This window comes from Amphiprion ocellaris, chromosome 12 (genome assembly GCF_022539595.1).
Source record: "Amphiprion ocellaris isolate individual 3 ecotype Okinawa chromosome 12, ASM2253959v1, whole genome shotgun sequence".
NCBI classification, from domain to species: Eukaryota; Metazoa; Chordata; class Actinopteri; family Pomacentridae; genus Amphiprion; species Amphiprion ocellaris.
The window spans coordinates 18,478,858-18,503,595 of NC_072777.1; the positions used below are offsets into that span (position 1 = coordinate 18,478,858).

Consider the following 24,738-nt stretch of genomic DNA (forward strand, 5'->3'; position numbering starts at 1 on the left):
TAGTTTTGTTTAGATTAGTTTTTGTTTTGATTTTTTGAAGAATGTAACCTGGGCTTTTAGAAAAAATCAACTTGGTTTTGTAACTGGGCTTGTAAGAACAGGCTTATAACAAAGGATCTTAGGAAAATGCAACTCTTAGAAGAATGCAACTGGACTTAAGAATTACTTAAGAACTACAACAGAGCAAATATTTTCTTGAGCTTTGACTCTTAGTGTTTTTACTCTGGCACACTTTTGCAATGCAAACCTGCAGAAGTTCCTTCTTGTCTCTGTGTTCCTGAATCAATTCATCCAGCAGATCATCACAGCTCCACATCCTGCAGCAGCCTCTCTCTCACTACTATGAAGGCTACGCAACTATCAGTTTCCTTCTGCTGAACGGGTGAATTTGCAAATGAGCTACAATTTGTTTTCCAATTCCAAATTCTAAATTCATCACCTTTTCTACCAACTGCTTCCAGTGATGATCACAGTTCATTAGTTTATTTATCTGCATTTATTCATTCACTTATTCACTGTCTGTTGTTGCTATGTCATTGTTGTTTATTGTTTGTTCGTAGAATTAGTTAATAAATTCTTGTATATAATTATCATCAGTTCTACCGGGTATTTCTTTGTTTTGGGAACTGGAGGTCAATGAAATCAGAGTTTACGACTTTCAGAATGAGACTGATCAACTTCGTTTTCATGAAAGTCTCTTTGAGACTTAGCTTAAATTGATATTTTCCTCAGGCAAGCTGAGGTGGTGTCCCTAAATTAACAAGTGCAATTTTAATCATAAAGTGTAGTTTCCACCATTTCTACATGTTTCGCTACAATTACAGAAAAAGTACACAGCATGGAGAGTCGGACTAACACATTTTAGCTTTTGATCTTCTTTTGGATTTGTCCACTGAATCTATTTTATGGTTGTGATAAACAGAAGTGAGAGACAATAAATGATAGACAATAAAAGCCTGTCTTTCAGAAACTTAATGAACACAATTTTCTCTGAGGTGACTGTCCTTCTTGTCAATCTGCCTCTTTTCTTTGTTGCTCTTTCATTTCATTTTATCTGTGCATCTCTTGGCCCTGCTACTGCTTTCTCTGTCTTTATGACTCCCTCCACCTCTTCTCTTTCAATTAGTTTTTATTTAATGGTTTATTGGCGTGGTAAGCGTTCTCTCTCTCTCGCTCTCCCTCCCTCCATCAGTAGTTGTCACTCTGTGTTAGCCGCTACATGCCATTGATCTGTTCTCAACAAGAGATAGTCAGATACTAGGCCTGAGCTCAATTCACTTTGCATTTAGTCCATTCAAAATGTCAATAGAAACTGCAGCTCATTACCTAATGACACATCATTCACCCTCACTCTTTTTTTGAGATGAGTTATCATAGTATATTATAGTCCTTACATAAAAGAATCAGAAAAAACACCAAGTCTGTTGATTTATGAAAATATAAGTTAGTTGAAACAAGGAAGAAAAAATCGAAGAATGGGGTTCATTCTGTTTTGTTTTGTTTTTCTAACAGGGAGGCGGGATCAAGATTATTGACAAAAGGTTTGGCCAACCGGTGTACCCTTCCTCACCCAGTACCAACCACATCGTTCTTCTACCAGAGAACTTCCTGGTTGCAGAGACAGCGCAGCCAATTAGTCGGAGAGATTTCTTGTCTGTGTTGGCCAATGTGAACAGAGTGACAGTCCGGGCCTCTTATAGCACAGAAATCAGTGCTGTTTACAGGTGGGAACCATTTTGAAGCCTCGAGTGTGGCCTGTTTTACAGAAATGACCATCATACCATATTCAAAAAGTCTTAAAAATTAGCAAAATTTCTAGTGAGGTAATAAATCAAGGGGGATTAACTCATAGACTTCTCTAAAAAACAAGGGCCTCTTCTTGTTGGCTTCACTCTAACCTGCAGCTTACAGCTATCTTGTGTATACAGTTGGTACCTTTTGAACAGTCAATAATAATAACATACAGCATATCAGTCAGTACTATTGCATTTATGGAAAACACTTGACAATAGCCCACAATGTGTGGATTTCTTTTGCATGAAAGTCTGAGTTAGTGGATATAATATCACATTAGCTGCTATTAGCTAATGTCAGAATTTGAAACAGAACCATTCACCTCACGTTGAGACTCTCAGACAGCTCTTAATTATGGCCTCTGAATATCCCTACTTTAACCTTGTGTACCCTAATCATATAAAGATGTTTTATGAAGGTAGCTTAATACTATCTGGGAGAATTTTTTTGCCTGAGTGAATGAACTTCAGTCATAAACTTTTTGTGCATAAACTGCCTGTTTATGCACATGAAGCTGTATGTTTAACAGTAAAGACAGACAAACTACCAATGTTCCAAAAGTTTTTGCTTGATATTTCTGTGTGTGTGTGTGTGTGTGTGCGCGTGCGCGTGCGTGTGTGTGTGTGTGTGTGTGTGCGGGTGGGTGTGCAGACTCCACCTATTCTCAATGCAGGTAGCAAATCCCTCTGCCAGAGGAGAGAGGAGAGCATCAGCTGTGGAAATGTGTTCTTGTCCTCCTGGATATGCTGGAACTTCCTGTGAGGTAAACACACACACACATTAACACTAGTGCACAGAGGCACATACTGACTGCAGGTTAAAAATGATTAGAACAATAATCAATGAAAAAAAAATTCTAATTGAACTCAGTCACCAGTAACTATATTTGCAAGTCCTGAAAAGGTCAAAGTTAGATAAAACCATGAATAATTCAGTGGTATCAAACTGTGTGCAGTGTCAGAGGTATGGACGTGATTTTTAGCAAATGAGCTTAAATTAGCTCCATGACCTCTATAGGGGTGGTTTTATTATAATGTTATCGTATTTCACTTTTATTATATTGACTGATGCGTATGTTACTTAGCATTGTATTGTTTACTCAAATGGAAACTTGTTAACAATAGCACCACGTCAGTGTTTAGTTTTAGAATCAAGCTGATGCACTGCTGTGCTTGCCCTGACTAACTTTTTAAAAGCCATACATTGAAACAGACATAACCTCACACCTAAAAATTACATACAGAACCATACATACACTACTGTTCAAACGTTTAGGGTCACTGAGAAATGTCCTTATTTTTAAAACAAAAGCAGTTTTATCATTGAAGTTAATATCAAATGAATCAAAAATACAGTCTAGACATTGTTACTGTGGTAAAAGACTATTCTAGCTGGAAATGGCTAATTTATAACAGAATATCTACATAGGGGTACAGAGGCCCATTTCTAGCAACCATCACTCCTGTGTTCTAATGCTACATTGTGTTAGCTAATGGTGTTGAAAGGCTAATTGATGATTAGAAAACCCTTGTGCAGTTATGTTAGCACATGAAAAAAAGTGTGAATTTTCATGGAAAACATGAAATTGTCTGGGTGACCCCAAACTTTTTAACGGTAGTGTATGCAAACAACCACTTTAGGTGCCAATCTAAGAATATAATGAACTTCTTCAACACTACAGAAGCTTGAAGACACACAACTCTGCCCTCTGGGAAGTTTTCCCATGGGTGAGCAGGTGGGCCACTGAAAATCTCCCTCGAAACTAAAAGCCATAACTGAATTTCAGGAGTTCTATTATGGTGTTGACCTTGCCTATAAGCCAGATTAAAACTGTCTGCTGATAATTTTTTTTTTGTCTTATTTTACAGGGAATGTTACTAATTGTCTGATGGACTAATACAGATATAGACAACAGTTTAGGTATTTGATTGACCACCAGAAATATCTCAGGAGAAAAGCTGCAGTGTATTTGAGAGGAAATGTTCACCTGTAGATAAGACATACATTCCTTATTTCCTAAACACTTAAAATTCTGTCTATGTGAGATGCTAAATCATTTAACTGAAGCCAATTTTGGTACAAAAAAATGTGTTTTCATTGCTACTCGGTTGCCTCTTTTCATGTTTTGGTAATTATGCCAATGATTGCAGAGCTGGCATTCTAAAACACATCCATACACATATAAATGTCTCTACTGCAAATATCCTGCCGTGACATGGAAAAATCTCTCTAATAAAAAATCTTGATACAGCAGGAAATATGTAGACTTTTACTGGCAAGCTCAGGAGCTCTGGATAATTTAACTTAGTATAACTGTGTGTGTGACAGCTGTCAGAAGTTTAGAAAAGTTCACAGTGTTAAGTACTGGAAGATCCTGATCTCTCCTGTCTCCATGTCAGGGATGATTTAAATTTAGAAATAATTAGTACAGTACAGTGTGTTGTGTTGTGTGTAAATGCATTCTTCTCTCGCTCTCTGGAGACGCTCTTATGGATCCTGCTACTGTTTGATGCTGCAGGTATTTAATAAATGAAGAGGGTTGTGACTGTGCAAATGTGTGTTTCAGGCCTGTATTCCAGGTTTCCGGAGGGTTAATGGGAATCTGTATAATGGTGTGTGTGAACCTTGTCGTTGCCATGGACACACCACACAATGCCACGAAGTCACAGGACATTGCCTGGTAAGATGAATAATAAGTTAATAACGTCATGTGATTGTTTGTTTGATCATTTGATTTCATTCAGTACTTGAAAACACAGATGTATTACTGTTTTTTATAGTAAACAAACAAACAAATAAGTGTTTCATTGGATTTCTTTTTTCCATGGAAAGATACACCAGACATCAAGTATTGAGAACTTCAAATGAAAAAAACAATAAATAAATAAAATAAAATAAAAAGATTTTATCCTTTTGGAATTTATAAAATGCAAAACATAATGACACTAAACTAAATAAATGAATGAACTCCTTCAATTAACAGCATTCACTTTTTTGTGATTGAGGGTTAGGGTTAGATCATTTGGTTGGGAACCCTGAGCCATATTTGTCAATTTCAATTTTAAATTTTTTTTTTTACTCTGCAAATTGTAGGAATACATGGATATAGTATTCATGTTATCACTAAAATGTGATCGGTGCTTGGCTTTTATTGTGGCACCACAGTGTTATAAGCAGAACGTTGTCCAAAATTTGTGAAATGACTAATTGTGAGGCTTAAAAATTTAAGTTACACACCTTCTGAAACTTCAATGAGACACATATTACTTGTATGACTTCATATTAGGGCTTTCAGAATTAACACATTAATCCATCATCATGAAGAGAAACATTTAACGCAATTAACGCATCTGCAGCGCAGAATGACTCAAAATCCCTGAAACGTCTCTGGCAACGCATTTCGGGCAGTTTGTTCAAGTGGACTTGCTGTCACGCATGCTGTCACGCATGCACAAATGGGCAGTTGATCCGTTAGTGGCAGAACCAACCAACTCCACATGGAAGACGGTTAACAGTAGCACCCGGCTGATTTATCCGGCGACCGATTAAATCGACCGATTATAGACCTTTTCAAAATAATCGTCATCGGCCGGAGTTTTGCCGATTAAACACCAATATATTCTTAATTTCTCATAAAACAGTAAATGCTGTTAAGTGTCAGAGTTGTGCAGGATGATGTCCTTGCGCAGTTCAAGCTACAGCCAGGCAACATTGTAGGAGTGGGCTGAGCCAACAGGTAAGTTTAAAATGATGTTGTGAAATTAACAATGACTCAACATGTCTGCTGTTTCAGTTAAGAGAAAAAGTTAAATTTAAAAAGATTACCATTACTGTCTGTCTTCAGCAACATCATCATGTCACTCTTAGTTTTACTTTGTCAGAAAATACTAATAACATGACACAGGCTGTAACAGCAACTCACTGTGTGTGTTGTTATGGAGGAACATTAGTGTCAGGCTATTTCTGACCATTATGGATTAGATGACATAACTTCACTCATTATGTTGCTTAAATACAGCATATGCATATATATATATATATATATATATATATATATATATATATAGCAACAAGGAGTACAAGATGAGATGTATTTCATAACTAATGTATTTCATAACTAATTTCTAGATTGACTCTAGATTGACCCAGAGGTTTAATGCTTTGTTGTACTTGGAAATTCCTCTCTGCTGTAAACAAATACTAAAGGACAAAGTATTGTAAAACAGTAAAATGTTCTGCCTGTAATTCATATCTTTGTTGTTGTAAGCGTTTAGGGACCAAAAAAGAAGTTATTTTATTCATCATATATATTTTTAAATAATCAGCTGATTAATCAGTTATCAGAATTTTTTCCTGCCGAATATTAGAGTTGGTATCGGCCTCAGTTAACACACAATTAACACCTTAAGTGTTAATTGTTAAGTATATTCTCTTCTTTCTTGAGTCTGCGCATGCAAAATGAAACGCAATTAATTTATATTAAAAATGATATTTTATTTTAATATACTTTACTTATTTATTTTATTTGTAGATTTATTTCTAGATTATTACTGAAGACATCAAAACTATGAAGAACACATTGAATTATGTAGTAAGCAAAAACGTCTAAATCAGTAACTCTCGATGAGCTTCATGAGGTAGTCACCTGAGTTTTCGAAGAGTCTTGAAGGAGTTCCCAGAGATGCTGGGCTCTTACTGACGACTTTTTCTTCACTCTGTGGTCCATCTCATCCTGAACCATCTTGACTGGGTTCAAGTCAGAAGACTGTGGAGGCCAGGTCATCTGACGCAGCACTCCATCACTCCTGGTATTTGTGACTGCACTTGAGGATACATTCAAAGTTGTTGAAATTTTCCGGACTGAGTGACTGTCATGTCTTAAAGTAATGATGAACTGTCATTTCTCTTTACTGAGTTGAGTGGTTCTTGACTGACTATGGATTACAACAGCAGTCAAATAGAGCTATCCACTGTGTACTAATCCTACCTCTGCACAAGACAACTGATGGCCTCAAACACATTAAGAAAGCAAGAAATTCAGCAAACTGACACTTGGCAAGGCACACCTGTTAATTCAGAACCACTCCTGGTGACTACCTCATGGAGCTCATTGAAAGTGTGTAAAGCAGTAATCAAAGCAAAAAGGGGCTACTTTGAATAATCTAAAATATAAAACATTCTGATTTGTTCAACACTGTTTTGTTTACAACATAATTCCATATGTGTTCTTTCATCGTTTTGATGTCAGTATTAATTTTACAATGTAGAAAATAATTAAAATAAATAAAAGCCATTGAATGAGAAGGTGTGTCCAAAGTTTTGACTGGTAGTGTATATGTTTATTTTTTCTGTATTCAAGAGTGAACTTTAATTAGTCATAATTAAGCCTTCATCTAGTGGTCATTAAATGAACTGCAGGGTGGAGACACCTTGACTACAAACACACACACCCACACACACACACACACACCAACCTGTTCATGTGCAACTCACACAACTCACACACTCACGTACAAGTCTACACATTGCCTTAGGCTTAAGCTGTCAGTTATTATCAAACTAAACACACACACACACACACACACACACACACACACACACACACACACACACACACACACACACACACACACACACTAATACACACCTGTATGCACATACACTCACTAACATACACACACACACACACTCACACAGAACACACACACACCTGTGGGTTTTGTATTCCCATGTTATGTTTCATTATAGATGAGGATGATGCTGGGATGTGTCAGAGGGCGTCACGTCCTCAGGAAAAGACAGCAGACAGACAGGCAGGGAGGCTTTCTCTCTGACACCCACACACATACACAGAGAGAAAGACAGTTTGACACAAACTCACTCACAAACATGCACATAAACAACCACACACACCTCCCGTATACATATTCATACACAGTGACAGGCAGACAGATCCACACACCTCCTCCCTGAGGACTGTGATTTCTGGCTATCATTGAATGACTGAATGATGCCATGATCCTATAGGTTAACATAGTGTGTATATGTCAGAGTGTGTTCCAGTGGTGAAGAGGTATTTGATCTGAGACGAAATTGGAACATAGTTGACACATGCACACACGCACACAAACATGTGCACGTAGACAGCAACATGAAGCTGCAACTGTTGCTCGAGCTGGACATATGACATCCAAAAAAAGAACAAGACCAACAGCCGGATTTCCCCAATGGAAAGAACACAATCTTTAAGTTATTGGTAAAATTACCCCAAACATTTTTAATCCTGAAATATTACAAATGTCATCTTAACTCTTTTGGGCAGTTTGGACATGACTGCATTTATGGTATATGTGTTAGTTGAGGCAGAGCATGAAGGCAAGGTCGTCAGAATGAGAGAAACATTGTCAGTAGTATTGTTTCACTGGAAGGAGCGAATCTGGAGTTGTCTTGGCTTTAGTTAAGTAATGTATGACCAGTCACTCAGAAACCAGATTCATACTAAACATGCTATTGGTGGGCAACTTATATGTGTAATGTCAATCTTTATGTTAGCCAGGATGACAAAAAAGTCTACATAACATTCAGAAAAAAGAATTATTAATCTTTCCAATAGAAAGATCCAGGTCTTTCTTACCTCGATACAGCATGTGGTGTAAACCCCATAGTCCAGAAATTACCGTACAGCCTACAGGAAAAGTGGCTCTCTGTTGGATCCAACTACAAGCAGCAATATCGGGTGTCTTTTCCTTCCTTTGCTGTGTTTGTCGATTTCATTAGCACTCAGGCGAGGATCAGGAATGATCCAGGCTTCAATCTTTCTGGTCAGGCTGATGCTCACCTAAAAATGGACAAGACTCCATGGAAGACTAACAGACAGAGAGAAATCTCGGTTCATAAAACAGATGTATCCCCTGAAGGCCAATTTGATTTGGATCCTAAGAATCCTAAGAACATCAAAGATCTTAAGAGGCAGTGCCCGATACACAAAAGGCCCCACTCATTAGCAAAATGCCGTGCCTTCAGTGAGAAACCACTCGATGAATGCAAAACATTCTTAAAAGAAAATGGAATATGTTTTAAATGTTGCTCATCCACATCACACATGACTAGAACCTGCAAAATGAGGGTAACTTGCTCTGAGTGCCAAAGCGAGAAACATGTCTCCGACCTTCACCCAGGAACACCACCATGATCCAAAGGCCAAGGCCCCTCTCAAGACCATGGCGGGGAGAAAGACCCGACAACACGTTCAGGGGTAACAGCACACTGCACGCAAGTTTGTGGAGGTAATTTCAGTGACAGATCCTGTTCTAAGATCTGTTTAGTTGAAGTTCACCCTGTTGGCTGCCAAAAACAAACATTGAAGCTCTATGCAATCCTTGAAGAGCAGAGTAATAGATCTCTTGCTTGTTCTGAGTTTTTTGAGAATTTCAACATTCAAGGGCCCAGCACTCTGTACTCTCTTCGCACCTGCTCTGGAGTTACTGACACTATGGGAAGGATAGCTTCTGGCTCTCAGATTAGATCTCTGGATGGGAAAATCAGCCTTCCTCTACCAAGCCTTCTGGAATGTAATGAGATACCTGATAACAGGTCAGAGATCCTGACACCAGCTGCTGCTCTTGGCCACCCTCAACTGAAGTCAGTGGCTCACCTAATTCCAAAACTGGACCCCAAAGCTCAAATCATGCTTCTCTTGGGATGAGATGTCATAAGAGTCCACAAGGTTCACAAACAACTGAACGGGCCCCATGACGCTCCGTATGCTCAGAAGCTTGATTTGGGGTGGGTAATAGGCAATGTCTGTTTGGGAAGCGTCCATAAGCCTGCTAGTGTGAATGCATTATACACCAACACAATGGAACGTGGACATCTTAGCATCTTTGAGCCCTGTCCCAATGTCTTTCAGGTAAGGGAGAAATTCAACAGCTTTAAGTCCCTGGATGGTAATGTGATGCATTCCAGAGAGAAACTTACCTGCAGCAAAGACAAAGGTGAGCTCTGCGGTGACACAGTATTTCAACAGACGAGTCAAGACAACAAGGTGGCTCCCTCAATCGAAAATCTCTTCTTCATACAAATAATGGAGCACGGCCTGAAGGACAGCAGTAACCATTGGGTGGCTCCACTGCCATTTAAGTTACCCAGGCATCGCCTCCCAAACAATAGAACCCAGGCTCTGAAACATCTCTTCTCTCTCAAGCGGAACTTTGAGAAAAGGTCTGAAATGAAGCAGGACTTTGTCACTTTCATGGATAAGGTGTTTCAGAACCGACATGCTGAAGAGGCGCCTCCTCTCAAGGAAGATGAAGAACGATGGTACTTGCCTGCCTTTGGTGTGTATCATCCAAGGAAGCCTGGCAACATCCGTGCGGTGTTTGATTCAAGCGCTCAGCATGATGGAGTGTCGTTTAATGATGTTCTGTTAACCGGGCCTGACCTTAACAATACCTTCGTGGGGGTACTCATCAGATTCCGCAGGGAGGCAGTTGCAGTTACAGTAGACATCCAGCAGATGTTTCATTGTTTCCTCGTCAAGGAAGAGGACCGCAATTTCTTGAGATTTTTGTGGTTTGAAGACCACAACCCCGCAAAGGAGATAAAAGAGTATAGAATGAGGGTCCATGTTTTTGGGAACAGTCCCTTCCCAGCAGTGGCTGTCTACTGTCTGATGCAGTCTATGCAGGATGGAGATCCAGACGTCAAGCAGTTTGTTATCCGGGATTTCTATATCAACGACGCTTTGAAATCTCTCCCTACAGTTGAGGCAGCAGTTGAGCTGGTGAAAAAGACACAAGAGACTCTTGCCAACTCAAATCTGAGGCTGCACAAAATAACTTCAAACAAAAGGGAAGTTATGGAGGCCTTCCCATTTCAGGATCATGCCAGTGACCTCAAAGATCTCGACCTAGGCTCTGACACTTTGCCAATGCAGCACAGCCTGGGTCTTAACTGGGACCTTAAGTCTGACACTTTCACCTTTAAAGTGAGCATAGAAGAGAAGCCGTTCACTCGTCGAGGTGTGTTGTCAATGGTGAATATCATATACGACCCCCTATGACCCTTCTTCTACATGATATTTATATATTAAAAAAAGAATCATCTGTATATAATGTTTTTTTTTCTGCAATTTTTGCACTGTGTTTCTTTTTCTTATCTATTCCTGCACTGCCTTTATACTTTTTCTTTGGAGCTGCTGTAACGGTAAACTTTCCCCACTGTGGGATCAATAAAGTTTATCCTTTATCCTAGGATTTATTGCACCTGTCACCATCGAAGGCAAATCAATCCTCAGAGAACTTACACTGGAAAATGGTGATTGGGACTCTGCCTTACTTCAAGAGATGGTAGAGATGTGGGTCACATGGCATGATTCGCTGAAAGGTCTGAGCGATCTCAAGATATCAAGACCATACACTGATATCTCTCCTTCGGAAGTTACATGTAGGGAACTGTGTGTTTTCTCTGATGCTTCAACGAAAGCCATAAGTGCAGTTGCCTATCTCAGACTCACAGGAAAGGTTGATAACATCCATACAGGCTTTGTTATGGGTAAGGCCAAGCTTACTCCACGACCTGAACATACTGTTCCGAGGCTGGAGCTTTGTGCAACAGTTTTGGTAGTGGAATTAGCTGACCTCATCTCCTCAGAGACTGACATACATCACAACTGACCAGACGTTTTTACGTCGATGTAAGCAACAGGATCTTACGAATAAGGCGAGCCTCTCATCCAGAGCAATGGCATTATGTTCCAACAGACAAAAATCCAGCAGATCTAGCTACACAGTTTGTCAATGCCACTTGTCTCTCTGATACCACCTGGATTTGTGGGCCTGAATTCTTGAAACACCCCCAAAATGGCCCTCATGAGAAGGATGTTTTTGAACTTGTAAACCCTTCTTTGGACACAGAGATACATCCACAAGTCTCCACACTGAGCACAACTACATCCAATAACCAACTCCAATCCCAGCGCTTCTTCAAGTTCTCCACTTGGAAATCTCTGACTCATGCTACTGCACAGCTGATTCGCATCGCATGTCTCTTCCACAAAGACTCAGCAACCAACACTGGTGACTGCAAAGGTTGGCATCATTGTCAAAGACTGTTCACGCCTGCAGAACTTTCAAGATCCAAGGCCACTATCATCCGTGCTGTACAGGAGGAGACTTACATTCAAGAGTTTGCTTGTCTTCATAAAAAAAGGATGCTTCTGAGAGACAGTCTAATTAGGGCTTTAGATCCTTTCATTGACACTAATGGACTCCTAAGAGTCGGAGGACGCATTGCAGAATCAGACATTCAGCAAGATGAGAAGAAACCACTTATCATCCCTGGTAAGCATCACATTGTGACGCTTCTGGTCAGGCATTACCATGCTCAAATCCACCACCAGGGACTACTTCTCACTGAAGGAGCAATACGTGCTGCTGGTTTTTGGATAGTCGGTGGCAAAAGATGTGTCAGCAGCATCCTTTATCGTTGTGTGACATGCTGTAGGCTTCACGGATCATTCCAGATGCAGCAGATGGCTAATCTCCCAGCTGATCGACTATCAACAGAACCTCCATTCTGCAATGTTGGATTGGATGTCTTTGGACCGTGGACAGTTTCCTCACGCAGAACAAGAGGAGGTCTTGCACAAAGTAAACGATGGGCTGTGATATTCACCTGTATGAGTGTGAGGGCAGTCAACGTAGAAATCATTGAGTCTCTTGACACTTCAAGTTTGATCAATGCTCTCAGACGTTTTGTGGCCATCAAGGGCCCAGTGATATCCATTCGATCAGACAGGGAAACAAACTTCATCAGTGCCTATAAAGAGTTACAGATTCCCTCCAACACTGACTATAGGTCTGCGGAGAAGTACTTGGTTGAACAGGGCTGTACTTGGACTTTCAACCCTCCCCATACTTCACATATGGGAGGTTCATGGGAGAGGATGATACGGATGGCAAGGAAGATCCTCGATTCTATGTTTCTCCAGCTTGGGACTTCTAAGTTGACCCATGAGGTACTCACTACCCTCATGGCAAAGGTGACCGCCATTATTAATTCCAGACCCCTTATTCCAGTATCTACCGACCCAGATGATCCACTGATACTGCAACCTGCCACTCTTCTTACACAGCAGGTGAGCCTGCCTTCCACCCCTGCCTTTTTAGACACCAGTGCCGCCAAGTCCAGCACTTGGCTCAAACCTTTTGGGTCAAATGGAAAAGACGTTATCTTTCCACTCTTCAGCCACGGAGAAAGTGGCATTCCAGTCAGCCCAACCTTGAGCCTGGGTACATTGTACTTATCAAGGATGACCAACTGAAATGGAATGAGTGGCCATTAGGACTCATCAAACAGACTTTCCTCAGTGCGGACAGCAAAGTATGCACGGTAGAGTCAAAGTCTCCAGGAAAGACGGGACTAAGCTCTTATTCAGGCCAGTGACTGAACTGGTCGTTTTTCTTCCTGCTAACAAAGCATAAGCATGTTGTCTGTTGTATAGTGGCATTCAGTCATGCCAGGCAGGGAGTGTTCTGTTACAGTTGAGATTTATGTTAGTTATAGCACCTCCTGGTGGCTGTTCATTATAATTTTCTCAGTTGGTCATCTGTTCATATCATGTGACTTGATTCAGGAAGTATTCTACCCCTAAGAGAGAGAATGTGGTCAGAAAGACAGACTGATGTTATCTGCAGCCATCTGCTCCAGCATTAGATTTTGTGGCAGCATAGTATGTATATTTTATTTCATGTTTAATTGTGTTTCTACACAGGTATTGAAGAGATAGCAGTGCTATAAGTTGAAAATGGTACGCTAATGTGCATAATGTTTGCCTTCGCTAGAACTGTCTATGTTAACTAATTATGATTACACTTTATTTATGATAATCAGAAGATGAGTGCTTCATTGTTTTTGTTATTTGCATTTACGTTGCAAATTTAACACATTAATGGAAAATTGCTTGGATTTATAAGCCAGTTTAGTTAACCCTTTGTCTGGCAACCTGATTGTAATTGTATTTTTCTACATTTATTTTCAGTTTCACCCTTTCCTAACTAATAAACCCATGAGATCTGAAGTCAAAGAGATCCCTTAGTGTATAGATTGATAAATGTGTAGTTATCATGTTACCTCGCTGGCTGGCCAGAGAGCAAAGGACCTTGTCCCTCTCTTTGTGTCTGTGGACATTTTTACACCTCAGTATTAAACTCATCTTGTGGCTGTTTTTGAAATGGCCTTTGGATGTGTCTGTGAACCTCATGGATGGACAAATGGTGTGTGTTCACAAAGACATGGATTCATGGAATTGGCAATGCATCACACAGTGGAAGAGCAATAGAGATTATTGTTTTTCTCACCAATTCAGATGTCACTTCTTTTCATTTTACTTTTATTTTTATATTTTTATATGAATTTATGATTTCAGATCCATTATTCCACATTGAGAGGTTATTGTTTTTTGTGTATGTGCAGATATGTATATTTGTATGTATGCAGGCTATGCTATGTACTGTATGTGTCTCCTAGGTTTTTAGAGACTCTTGTGACAGTTCTGGTGTGAGTGTGAGGGAGATATTTGTGTTTTTTGCATTATTTATACGAAAAGAGGACTTTCTGTCACAGTTTGACAATAGGAAACTAAGCACAGCTCACTCTTTTCTGCTTGTTACCTTATGAACTTTTCTTTTTTTTACAAACTTGGATACTGTCTATGGAGTCATAGTGAAAGAAGGGTGTTTGACTGTTTATGCATCATGAGTGCAGAGAAGACAGTACAATTATAATGGTGATCATATTAATGTTTCAGCAAATAATACTGAAAATAGATCACAGCTATTCATCGCTTTGCATTCATAGTTTTGTAGGAACATTTTTATTTTAAATAGTGCTGATTCTAAGGTACATAGACAGCCTAGTCGTTGGTAGAACTGGGTATTATATGTATTATAGCAGTAATATGCAATGCAAAACCTGAACCATTAACCACCTTTTTGATGCTGCTTTCCACTTGGTAACAATATATCTTGATAGCTATGCTCAATAGCAGCAGGTCTTATTTGGTAAAAATATATCAACTGCTCTGTACCTCTTATTGCACTGCTATAGCCCTCAAGTATATTAGTTTTTACCTCCAGTAGCACGAGTTATACCAAAAGATAGCAGGTTTGTTTGAATCCTACACAAGCAATTAACTGCAAATAAGCAACATTTATAGCTCACTATTCACCTGCTCTTCTACCAGTTTGTGTTCAGCATTTTGTGCATTACACTGAAGGTGATGCAAAGTCAACAAGAAAAGCACTCCGAGAGTGCTGTACTCTGCCAAGGGGGCTCAGCTGTTGTATGACTTCCGACGGATGAAATCTGTAAACAATTTGTGATGAACAGCAGTCGATTTGTCATAGGATTGCAATCATGTGATCATCAGCAGACAGTTGATGTAGTGTTCATTTGTAGTCGTAGTTACAGTGACGCCATGCCACCATCTTGCAGTGATACAGAAATCTTTAACAAATCTATGGATCCAGACTATAAGCTCCATCACTGCCAAAATCTAATCCATTGGTCTTGGTGTCATTTCTGACTTTCCCTGAAAATTTCATCCAAATCCGTTATTCCATTTTTGAGTAATGTTGCTAACAGATAGACAAATAGACGGACAAACCAACGCTGATCGTCACATATATCTGCCGTGTTCCTTGGTAGAGTAATTGTCAGTATGTACAATACAGTGATTTAACAACATGCATTGTTGTTTTGATGAGTTTTTACCATTGCAGAAAATACTTAATGAATCAATCAGGCAATCTATTTGCCAGATAACTCGATGAACTTGGACCTGTTTGTCTCCTCTAGGACTGTATTCACAACACAGCTGGCCCCCACTGTGACACCTGTCTACCTGGTTACTATGGCAATGCCACCCATGGATCACCTGAAGACTGTCAGCCCTGTGCTTGCCCGCTCAATCTTCCTAGCAACAAGTAGGTTCTGATGACCCAGGGGTTAATGCTGCCATGACAGCACAATTTAATCTAACATTTCAATCTATCGCTGCTTACCCCTCTGACTCTGTGGCCCCTATTTCTCTCCATTTGAAACCTCTCTCTATAATCCTCTCCTCTGCTGTTCTCTCCTGACACTCACAGTTTTGTTTTTTCAGTCTTAAGAGGCTATCACCACAGCTAGAGACTTTGTCACGAAGGGTAGGAATGTAATTGTAGTGACATTAATAGAAATATCATCACCACAGGTAGACGCACTCAGTAGAAGTAGAGAAACATCATCCCTGTGGGTAGAAATGTCATCGTAGTCATCAGAATCAACATAATTGTGGCTGGAAAACTTAACACAGTAGAAAACGCAAACCTCGCACAAGTCATTAAATAATTTAAAACCCTCTACCATACCTTTTCTCTCATATGGAAAGGTCCTCATGCTGTGTCTACATCACAGACTTAAATCACAGTTTCTTAGATTGCACAAGCCCAGTTAAGTGATACTGGCCTATTTTCCCATTGGTTCATGTAGAATACATGCAGACACTGATGGCCAGTTATGCAGAAAGATGTTATTAATTTACTGGTTGACCTGTGTTGCCCTTTAGACTCTTTAATTCATAGTTTATCAAGTCCTGCCTTCATATCTTAGTGAACCTGTCCCTCTTTGGTGGCATGTTAACGTAATGAAATATGCACAAAAAAAAAACTGAAGTCAAAATGTGACTAAAGTCTACAAATAGTGCTATGCTAATCATCTGAGATGGGACTTGAACTTAAGTCTGAATGTCTGGTGATATACAGCTTCACCAGCCTGTCCAATGCAGGAATATACTTGTGATAGAAAATCAATGCTCTGCCACCATGTGGTGATAGGGTGCTTTTACCCACATGTATGAGAATGATGTGTACTGACAACACTCATTAAATGTTGTGATAACATTCAAAATTAGTCAACAAACATAGCCCAGAAATTAAAATGTTGTAAATGCTAGAAATGCATTACTTCAGACAGCTGGTATATAATGGCTGGTTTGGTTAGCAGTACTGTACTTAGCAGCAATTAAATCAGCAATCACAAACAACTCTAGTGGAAATTATACTAACAAATTAAGGCTCAATAAAGACTTTTTGAGAGTGGTGGATAAAATATTTCTATGACAGCTTGCTTGGCTGCAGATCTGACAAAATAGTTGATGTAACACTGTCTGTTAAACTTTAGGGCCAAAAAGTAGTTGCTATGCTGGGACAGTAATGGTTGCTACTGACAACGAATCTCTGTTTCTGTTGTTTCTGGTAGAATTGGTCCAAAAGTGGAAATAATATATAAACATACGCTACCGTTTAAAAGTTTGTTGTCACTTAGTTTTTTTTCAGTGAAGATACCATTAACCTCATTGATGCCTGAATTTATTTATAATTAAATAAAAAACTTTTTTTGTGTGTTTTTGGTTTCAAGCTGATGCTAAAATAAGTGGAGATTGTTAATTTATCTGTTACACATAGAACACAGATACATAGATATCTAATAATAATAAGAGATATATTGTAATTAGGTCCCACTCAGACCAGTCCTACAAGAAACCAGTGCTTGCAAAAGGTTCCGAGGTACGTATTGAATATGCACAAACCGGTACAGGAGGAATGGATATGCTATCTCAGCTGCAGTCTGAATGAAAGTGGTATGTTGTGAATTGGCGACAATAGGCGTCAAGGGGTTAAATGAATCAGAAATACAATCTAGACATTGTTATTGATAAAGTGATAAATGGCTGATTTTAATGGAATATCTCCATAGGGGTACAGAGGAACATTTCCAGCAACCATCACTCCTGTGTTCTAATGCTACATTGTGTTAGCTAATGGTGTTGAAAGGCTAATTGATGATTAGAAAACGCTTGTGCAATTATGTGTTCACATGAACAAAAATGTGAATTTTCATGCAAAACATGAAATTGTCTGAGTGACCCCAAACTTTTGAACAGTAGTGTATATCTTATTGTAGATCTGCAGTTTCTCCAAATGGCCAGAGAGAGCTGCTGCGTATATGTGGGATATTACTAGCACGAGTAGACACAAACAAACATGCACACATGCATACACAGGCAGCAGCAGCTGAGAATTTTCATGCACTCATGACATGTCATGTCCAAAAACCTAAGAGCTAAAGAAAGACACAACTCTCTCGCTCACCCCTGCCTCCCTCTACCCCCAGCAGTAATAATAGCTCGAAGGTGCCATGCCTTTCAACCCCTCAAAATAGCCATGTAGTCCTCAATGTGCACAGAGGCTTGTCACAAAAAAATAGCCTGTCAGATTGTTCTAGTTATCAGTAATGTGTAAGTGCTTATGAATATCTCATGAAGCAGTGTTCCTATTAGTGTCAGCAAAAGAAGCGTGGTGCTGATTTACACGGAATCAATAGAAATCAGTTTAGATGTCGAGTGCTGTTCCTTTTATTTACAGCCAGGCTTAATTACTGTACTGCCAAAGACACTAAATTAGACTTTTCTGTAAGTCAGTCATTTAGATTTTTATCTACTTACCAAATTTCATTGAAAATTAGTGTAAGATCTCAGTCCGTTATCTATCCATACATCCCATCATCATTTCTACCTACAGTGATTTATCCTGCCTTTGATTTTAATTTACAAAAACAACTTTCTTCACCACTATCACAAAAGTACATCCAAAGTTCTACAGAACATAGTTACTGATTTATTTATTTTTCATATTCCCAACCCTTTCTTCGTTGTGTTGTTATGGTTGTAATTTTATTACATCATGTTATGTATTGTAAGCAAACATAGACAACATGTAGAGGTGCAGATTTGATGTTGATTTATGATAGGGCTGCAGAAAATGACTATTTTAATCACTTATTAATCTATAGATTTTTTTCTCAATTAAATGATTAGTCATATGGTCTTTAAAATAAGATTAAACGAAGTAAAAATGTCAATCAGTGTTTTTAAAACTCCCAAATAATGTCCTGAAATATCTTGTTTTGTCTACAATCCGAAGATATTGAGTTTAATGTCACAGAGGAGGAGATGAACGAGAAAAATATGGAGATTTAAGAGGCTGGAATCAAAGAATTTACTCATAGACATAACATCTTAAACAAAAAACTTAAATTTAAAAAATATATATTGTTGTAGACATTGATTTAATAATTGACAACTACTCAATTAATACATATTTAAATAGGAAATGTTGTGCTCATGAGTGTGAATCGCTTGAAATTTGAAGTTTGCACAATTAATCCTTCTAAAAATAGATATTCTTCAAAAATCTGTATGTTTGTTTAATATTTTTCTGCCAGAAAAATAACCATGTCTAAGTTTAAAATGAAAATTTATCATCAACAAAATATACCAAATGCACCAGATTCTGTGAAGATACTCAGTTGTGACCAACATGACAAAAAATTTAACAAGTTTTCAGGTAAACTGCAGGCAGTGTTTCCACAAAGCAGAGACGAGACGACAAGAGAGACTGAGAGTAAAATAAAACATTCTGGATCAATAAAACAAATGCAGCATGGCTCAAAAATGGTATACATAGGAGCAACTTGTCAGTAAGTTGTTGGAAGATACATTTAGTAAATCTTTCTAGAGTTGGTAGACTGAGTTGTGTGAAAAACAAAGAGATTGTAGAAATTGTAAATATATACATATATACATATATATCTACACTACCGTTCAAAAGTTTGTGGTCACTTACAAATGTCCTTAGTTTTGAAAGAAAAGCTGTTTTTTCAGTGACAATAACATTAAATTAATCAGACATACAGTCTAGACATTATTAATGTGATAAATGACTATTCTAGCTGGGAACTGATTTTTAATGTAATATCTACATAGGGCTGCAGAGGCCCCCTGTGTAGAGACTGTTTGCACTATCTTTAAGATTTCTTTTGCACTGAAAAGGAGAAGCTCTCCAATCTCGTTATACACAGTATAATGACAATGAAGCACATTGTATTCTATTCTATTCTATTCTATTCTATTCTATTCTATTCTATTCTATTCTATTCTATTCTATTCTATTCTATTCTAGGCCCATTTCCAGCAACCATCACTGCTGTGATCTAATGCTACATTGTGTTAGCTAATCATGTTGAAAGGCTAATTAATGATTACGAAACCCTTGTACAATTATGTTAGCACATGAATAAAAGTGTGAGTTTTCATGGAAAACATGAAATTGTGTGAGTGGCCCCAAACATTTGAACGGTGGTATATAGTGGGACACTTGGAAAAATACACATGTGGATTCCTTTTTTTTAGTTTCTATGAAGTGAACAAGCACTTTCTTTTTATCTTCTTGCTATTTATGGACACTTGATGGCTCATTCAGCAGAAGACATTTTTTTGAGTCCCCTCTCCTTCTAGCTGTTAGGTTGTTTTGTTTCCATACAGGTGCAGGACTTTATATTGCAGTGAAAAAATGAGCTCACAGTGAGGAAAAATGTGACAGGAGTAATTAACACCTTGCAGCTGCTTTGGGTTCACATAAGTACAGCTGGTTTTGTACAGTCACAACTGGGTTAATGCAACAAAAAAATAATAATTTTTACATTTTTGTTTATCAGACAGGCTTATTTGTAACTCGCCAGTTCACAAATTAATGAGCTAGTCAGACAGCTAGTGAGTCAGTCTGCGGCCTGGAACCCGAGCCAGCAACTATCTATAGTTTATGGAAGTGGGAGGGTGACAGAACGCGGGTAAGAGACTATCACTTTACTCTGTCTCTCTCAGCTCATTTAGACTGCAGTTTCTAGAGAGGAAGAGTGTTTTCAAAATTGGGAGTGTTTTAATGTACGGAAGTTCATGCATGTGTGTGTGAGAGAGGAGATATTGTGTGTGTCAGAGTGTAAATGTAAGCAGGGGAAAGTGAAAGCAGGGACCCAGGGGTGTGCATGAGAAGACAAACAATGGCCTTAACTCGCCTCTGTCTTATCTTCTTCTTCTTGCCTTTTTCTGCACTGGGACAACGCTACCGAACTCATCAACAACTTCAACAACAACCACAACAACGTCGCCATGGGAACCATATTAGCTTCAGTCCCACCTGCCGCTTAGGTGAAGAAGGAGAGCTGCTGTGTGACCGCTGTCAGCCCGGCTACACAGGACTTCGTTGCGACAGGTAACAGTCAGTCAGAACACATAACAAGCATGAAAAATGGTGTTTTCATACAAACAAACATATGCTTAAACACATTAAATCACTGACTTCATCATTGTTAGAAATTTACATTCATGTATCTATTTAATTCAATTCCATTTTTCCAATTTACCAGCATTTACATATCATCAGGGGGCATTAACTACTAAGTACATTTCATGATCTAACTGTGGCGTCAATACTGAACCAACTACATTATTTGAAATGTACATAGACGTGTGAGTGCATGCTCATTGTTTTCATTGCTGGAAATGTCTAAATAAATCACGCCTATAGTCAGCTGTTACCAAATGACAATGGAGACTGCTGCTCATTAGCTGTTTTCTGAGTATTATATGTCTCATTGTCCATCCCTCTTTCTGTCCATAGCACATTTTAAGTTGAGTGGCATTTGTGTTCCATTAGCTGTGGGCTTCTTTACCAACTCAGGACTAATGAGAAGTCTTTCTCTCTGGATGCTAGTCTTGTTAAAACTTCAGGCTATGCTGTCATGTGATGACGCACACTGAGTAAATATAGTCCTTTCACCACCCAGGCTGACTGAAATACAACACATTCAAACTCTTTTGTATTGAACTGAAACTGCACATATCTGAAATTCTGACTTATTGTGAATAGTGTTCTGTATCTTTTAGTTTTTAGGAAAATATAATTAATGTCAAAGTTACTGTGCTTTTTAATTTTTTTTTCAATGCTTCAAAAAACCTCACACAAAGCCTTGTGCTCACTTTTGAAGGATTGAATAGGTTTCATTAAGGGCTTATATGTAGATCTTCAGTGATATGTTTAGCAGAAAAGCTAATGTCAGAACACATAAGAGACAATATTACACGCTGAACATCAAATACAGTATCCTCACCAGTTCCTGGTAAGCTAATGATTGGTTAATCATTTAATAATGCTTTATGGATTAACCTTTGGGTTCCCAGGTTGTTTAACAAAACCCTTTGATAGTTGTATGACAAATATGAATTCTTCCTAATTGATATCATGTACAGAGCCATGCAAAAGTATTTGTCCCCCTACACAAATCTTCTATTTTGGAATGTTTCTTACACATACATTTTTCAGATCTATAGTGAGAAAAATGCTATCCAGCCCACGTTGCCCTATGTGAAGCTGTCAGTCTACCAAATGACCAAATTCATTAGGCAGCTTGGTTCGGTTTCACCAGCCACACCCATATATGATTACTGACAGGCTTGTTGAATCTAAACATCACTAATTGGAACCTGTCTGGCATTGTGAAGTAGCTAAAGGGTCTCAAAAAGCAGCACTTGATGCCACATTCTAAAGAGATTCAAGAACAGATGAGAGACAAAGTCATTGACATTTATCAGTCTGGAAAGAACTACAAAGTCATTGCTAAGGCTTTGGGACTAAAGAGAACCATAGTGAGAGACATTATCCACAAATAGAGACGCATAAACATCTTATCCAGAAAATCACAAAAGAACCCAGACCAACATCAAAAGAACTGCAGACCTCACTGACCTCAGTTAAGGTCCATCTACATGATTCCACAATATGGAAGACACATCCATGAGAGAGTAGCAAGGCACAAACCACTCCTGACCAAAAAGGCCATAAAGGTTTGTCCAGCATTTGCAAAACACATATCTAGATGAGCTGCAAGACTTTTGGGATAACATCCTGTGGACTGATGAGTCAAAAGTAGAACTTTCTTGATGTGTTCCACAAGAAGAACATGACACCAACAGTGAAACATAGTGTTGGTAGTGTGATGGTTTGGGGCTGCTTTGCTTCCACAGGACTTGGACAACTTGTCGTAATTGATGAAGCAATGTATTCTGTTCTTTATCAGAAAATCCTCCTGGAGAATATCCACCATCAGTTCATGACCTAAAGCTCAAAACAAATGGTTTACACAGCACGACAATGACCCAAAGCACACAAGAAAGTCCACCTCTGAGTGGCTCAAAAACAACTAAATTAAGGTTTTGGAGTGATCTAAAACCATCTATTGTGGCTGAATTAAAACTATTCTGCAGAGAAGAGTCACTAAAATTCCTCCATGGTGATATAAAAGATTGATCACAAGCTGTAACAAACATTTAACTACAGTTGTTGCTGCCAAGGGACCAACCAGTTTGTGAGTTATCTCTGTCAAATAAGAAATAAATCTAAATATGAGTATGATGATCCGAAACATTTAAGTGTTAGAAATATGCAAAAATAGAAGATTTCTGCTGGGGTGGCGGGGTAGTTTTGCATGGCAGATGCTAATTAATTAATAAGCACTCATGGATTTCTTAATCTGTGTTAGCCATTAAATCTGAAATTTCCAATATTGTAAACATAAACAATGTTAATGTAGTAACAAGCTTCACAGCTTATAAATCACAGTGCCTTATTATGGAATGGTGTGTATCAAACTAGTAGCTTTATAGTCATCATACTGGATGTATGGATACTGACAAGACTCCAATTAAACTAGGGCTGGTGGGGGATCACTAACACAAATCTTCGTGCTCCGGACCATCCATCCATCCAATTTTCTGTACTCCGCCCAAACTTCATTAGGGTCGTGGGGGGCTGGAGTCTATCCCAGCTGACTTAGGGTGAAGGTAGGGGACACCCTGGACAGGTCACCAGTCTATCACAGGGCTACATATAGAGACAAACAAGCACATTTACACCTATGGACAGTTTAGAGTTACCAATTCACCTGAGCATGTTTTTGGAGTGTGGGAGGAAGCTGGAGTACCTGGAGAAAACCCACGCATGCACAGGGAGAACATGCAAACTCCATGCAGAAATATCCCAGGCCCAGGCCGATACACAAACAGGGGATCTTCTAGCTGCAAGTCGACAGTGCTAACTACCAAGCCACTGTGCAGCCCGCTCCTGAACAACAGTTTAAAATAAATATATTGTATATGCAGCCTTAGCTATCTCTTTTATAGTTTGTTAATTTGAGATGTTTGTCATGGACGGCAGGGTTACTGTTTATACGTTAGTATACACTGGATACTATATCAACTGCTTTGATGTATTCATCTTAAAACCTTTTCTTATTAAAGTATAAAAATCCATGTATTTTTTTTAGTGGAAATAGCAGATGAAAATGCTTTTGCAAGCTGTTTACAGGTTATAATTCTGTTTTGCTACTTCAGTGAGTGTTTGTTGGGTATAGACATTTATCGTTATTGTAATTTAAATATCACACTTTGTGAATATGGAGATGAAACATGGTGCACAAAATATTTTTTCAGCTGTAGTAATTGTTGCTCCTGGTGAACATGAAGCCTCAGCTCCCTGCCCTGCATAGTCTGAATGCTTCGCCATGCTGTCCACAGCTGAATATCTCTGTCTGCCTTTTGTCTTTTTATAAACCTCATTTGCTACAGGAAGGCAAACTGATTCATTGTCATTTGATTGGCTGCTAAAAAGAAGCGACAGTAAAGGAGGAAAATAAATGGCAAAGATTTGGTGATAATGTATGTATTTCTGATACATCATACACAAGCATAATCTGGTAGAACAAGGTTTACCCCAAAACATATTTAAGAATGCAGTTTGGTTTTAAAGTGGTTTTAAATTGTGCTGATCCACTGAATTCTGCACTGTTCTTGGTGCCTTCCTAGTTTTTGCAGCACCCATAATCTATAGTAATGCCATTGGAGGTGGCTGTTTGTTGGTTGAGAGATTAGGTAGTGGAAAATTGGAGTAAATTAGTCCATAGTTATATGTCTTCCCAGTTTTGCAACATTCTAAAACCAGGCACCTGTGA

General features: G+C 38.8%; 1 protein-coding gene across 7 annotated transcripts in view; it reads left to right on the forward strand.

Moving 5' to 3' along the window:
* lama2 (laminin, alpha 2) overlaps positions 1-24,738 on the forward strand; it is a 308,893-nt gene that overhangs the window by 140,310 nt on the left and 143,845 nt on the right. For all 7 annotated transcript variants that reach the window (XM_055016148.1, XM_055016150.1, XM_055016149.1 and 4 more), the window contains exons 16-20: positions 1,513-1,724; positions 2,446-2,557; positions 4,361-4,474; positions 15,652-15,779; positions 20,859-20,945. In XM_055016148.1, the coding sequence (XP_054872123.1) occupies positions 1,513-1,724; positions 2,446-2,557; positions 4,361-4,474; positions 15,652-15,779; positions 20,859-20,945 (653 nt within the window). The remainder of the gene's footprint in view (positions 1-1,512; positions 1,725-2,445; positions 2,558-4,360; positions 4,475-15,651; positions 15,780-20,858; positions 20,946-24,738) is intronic.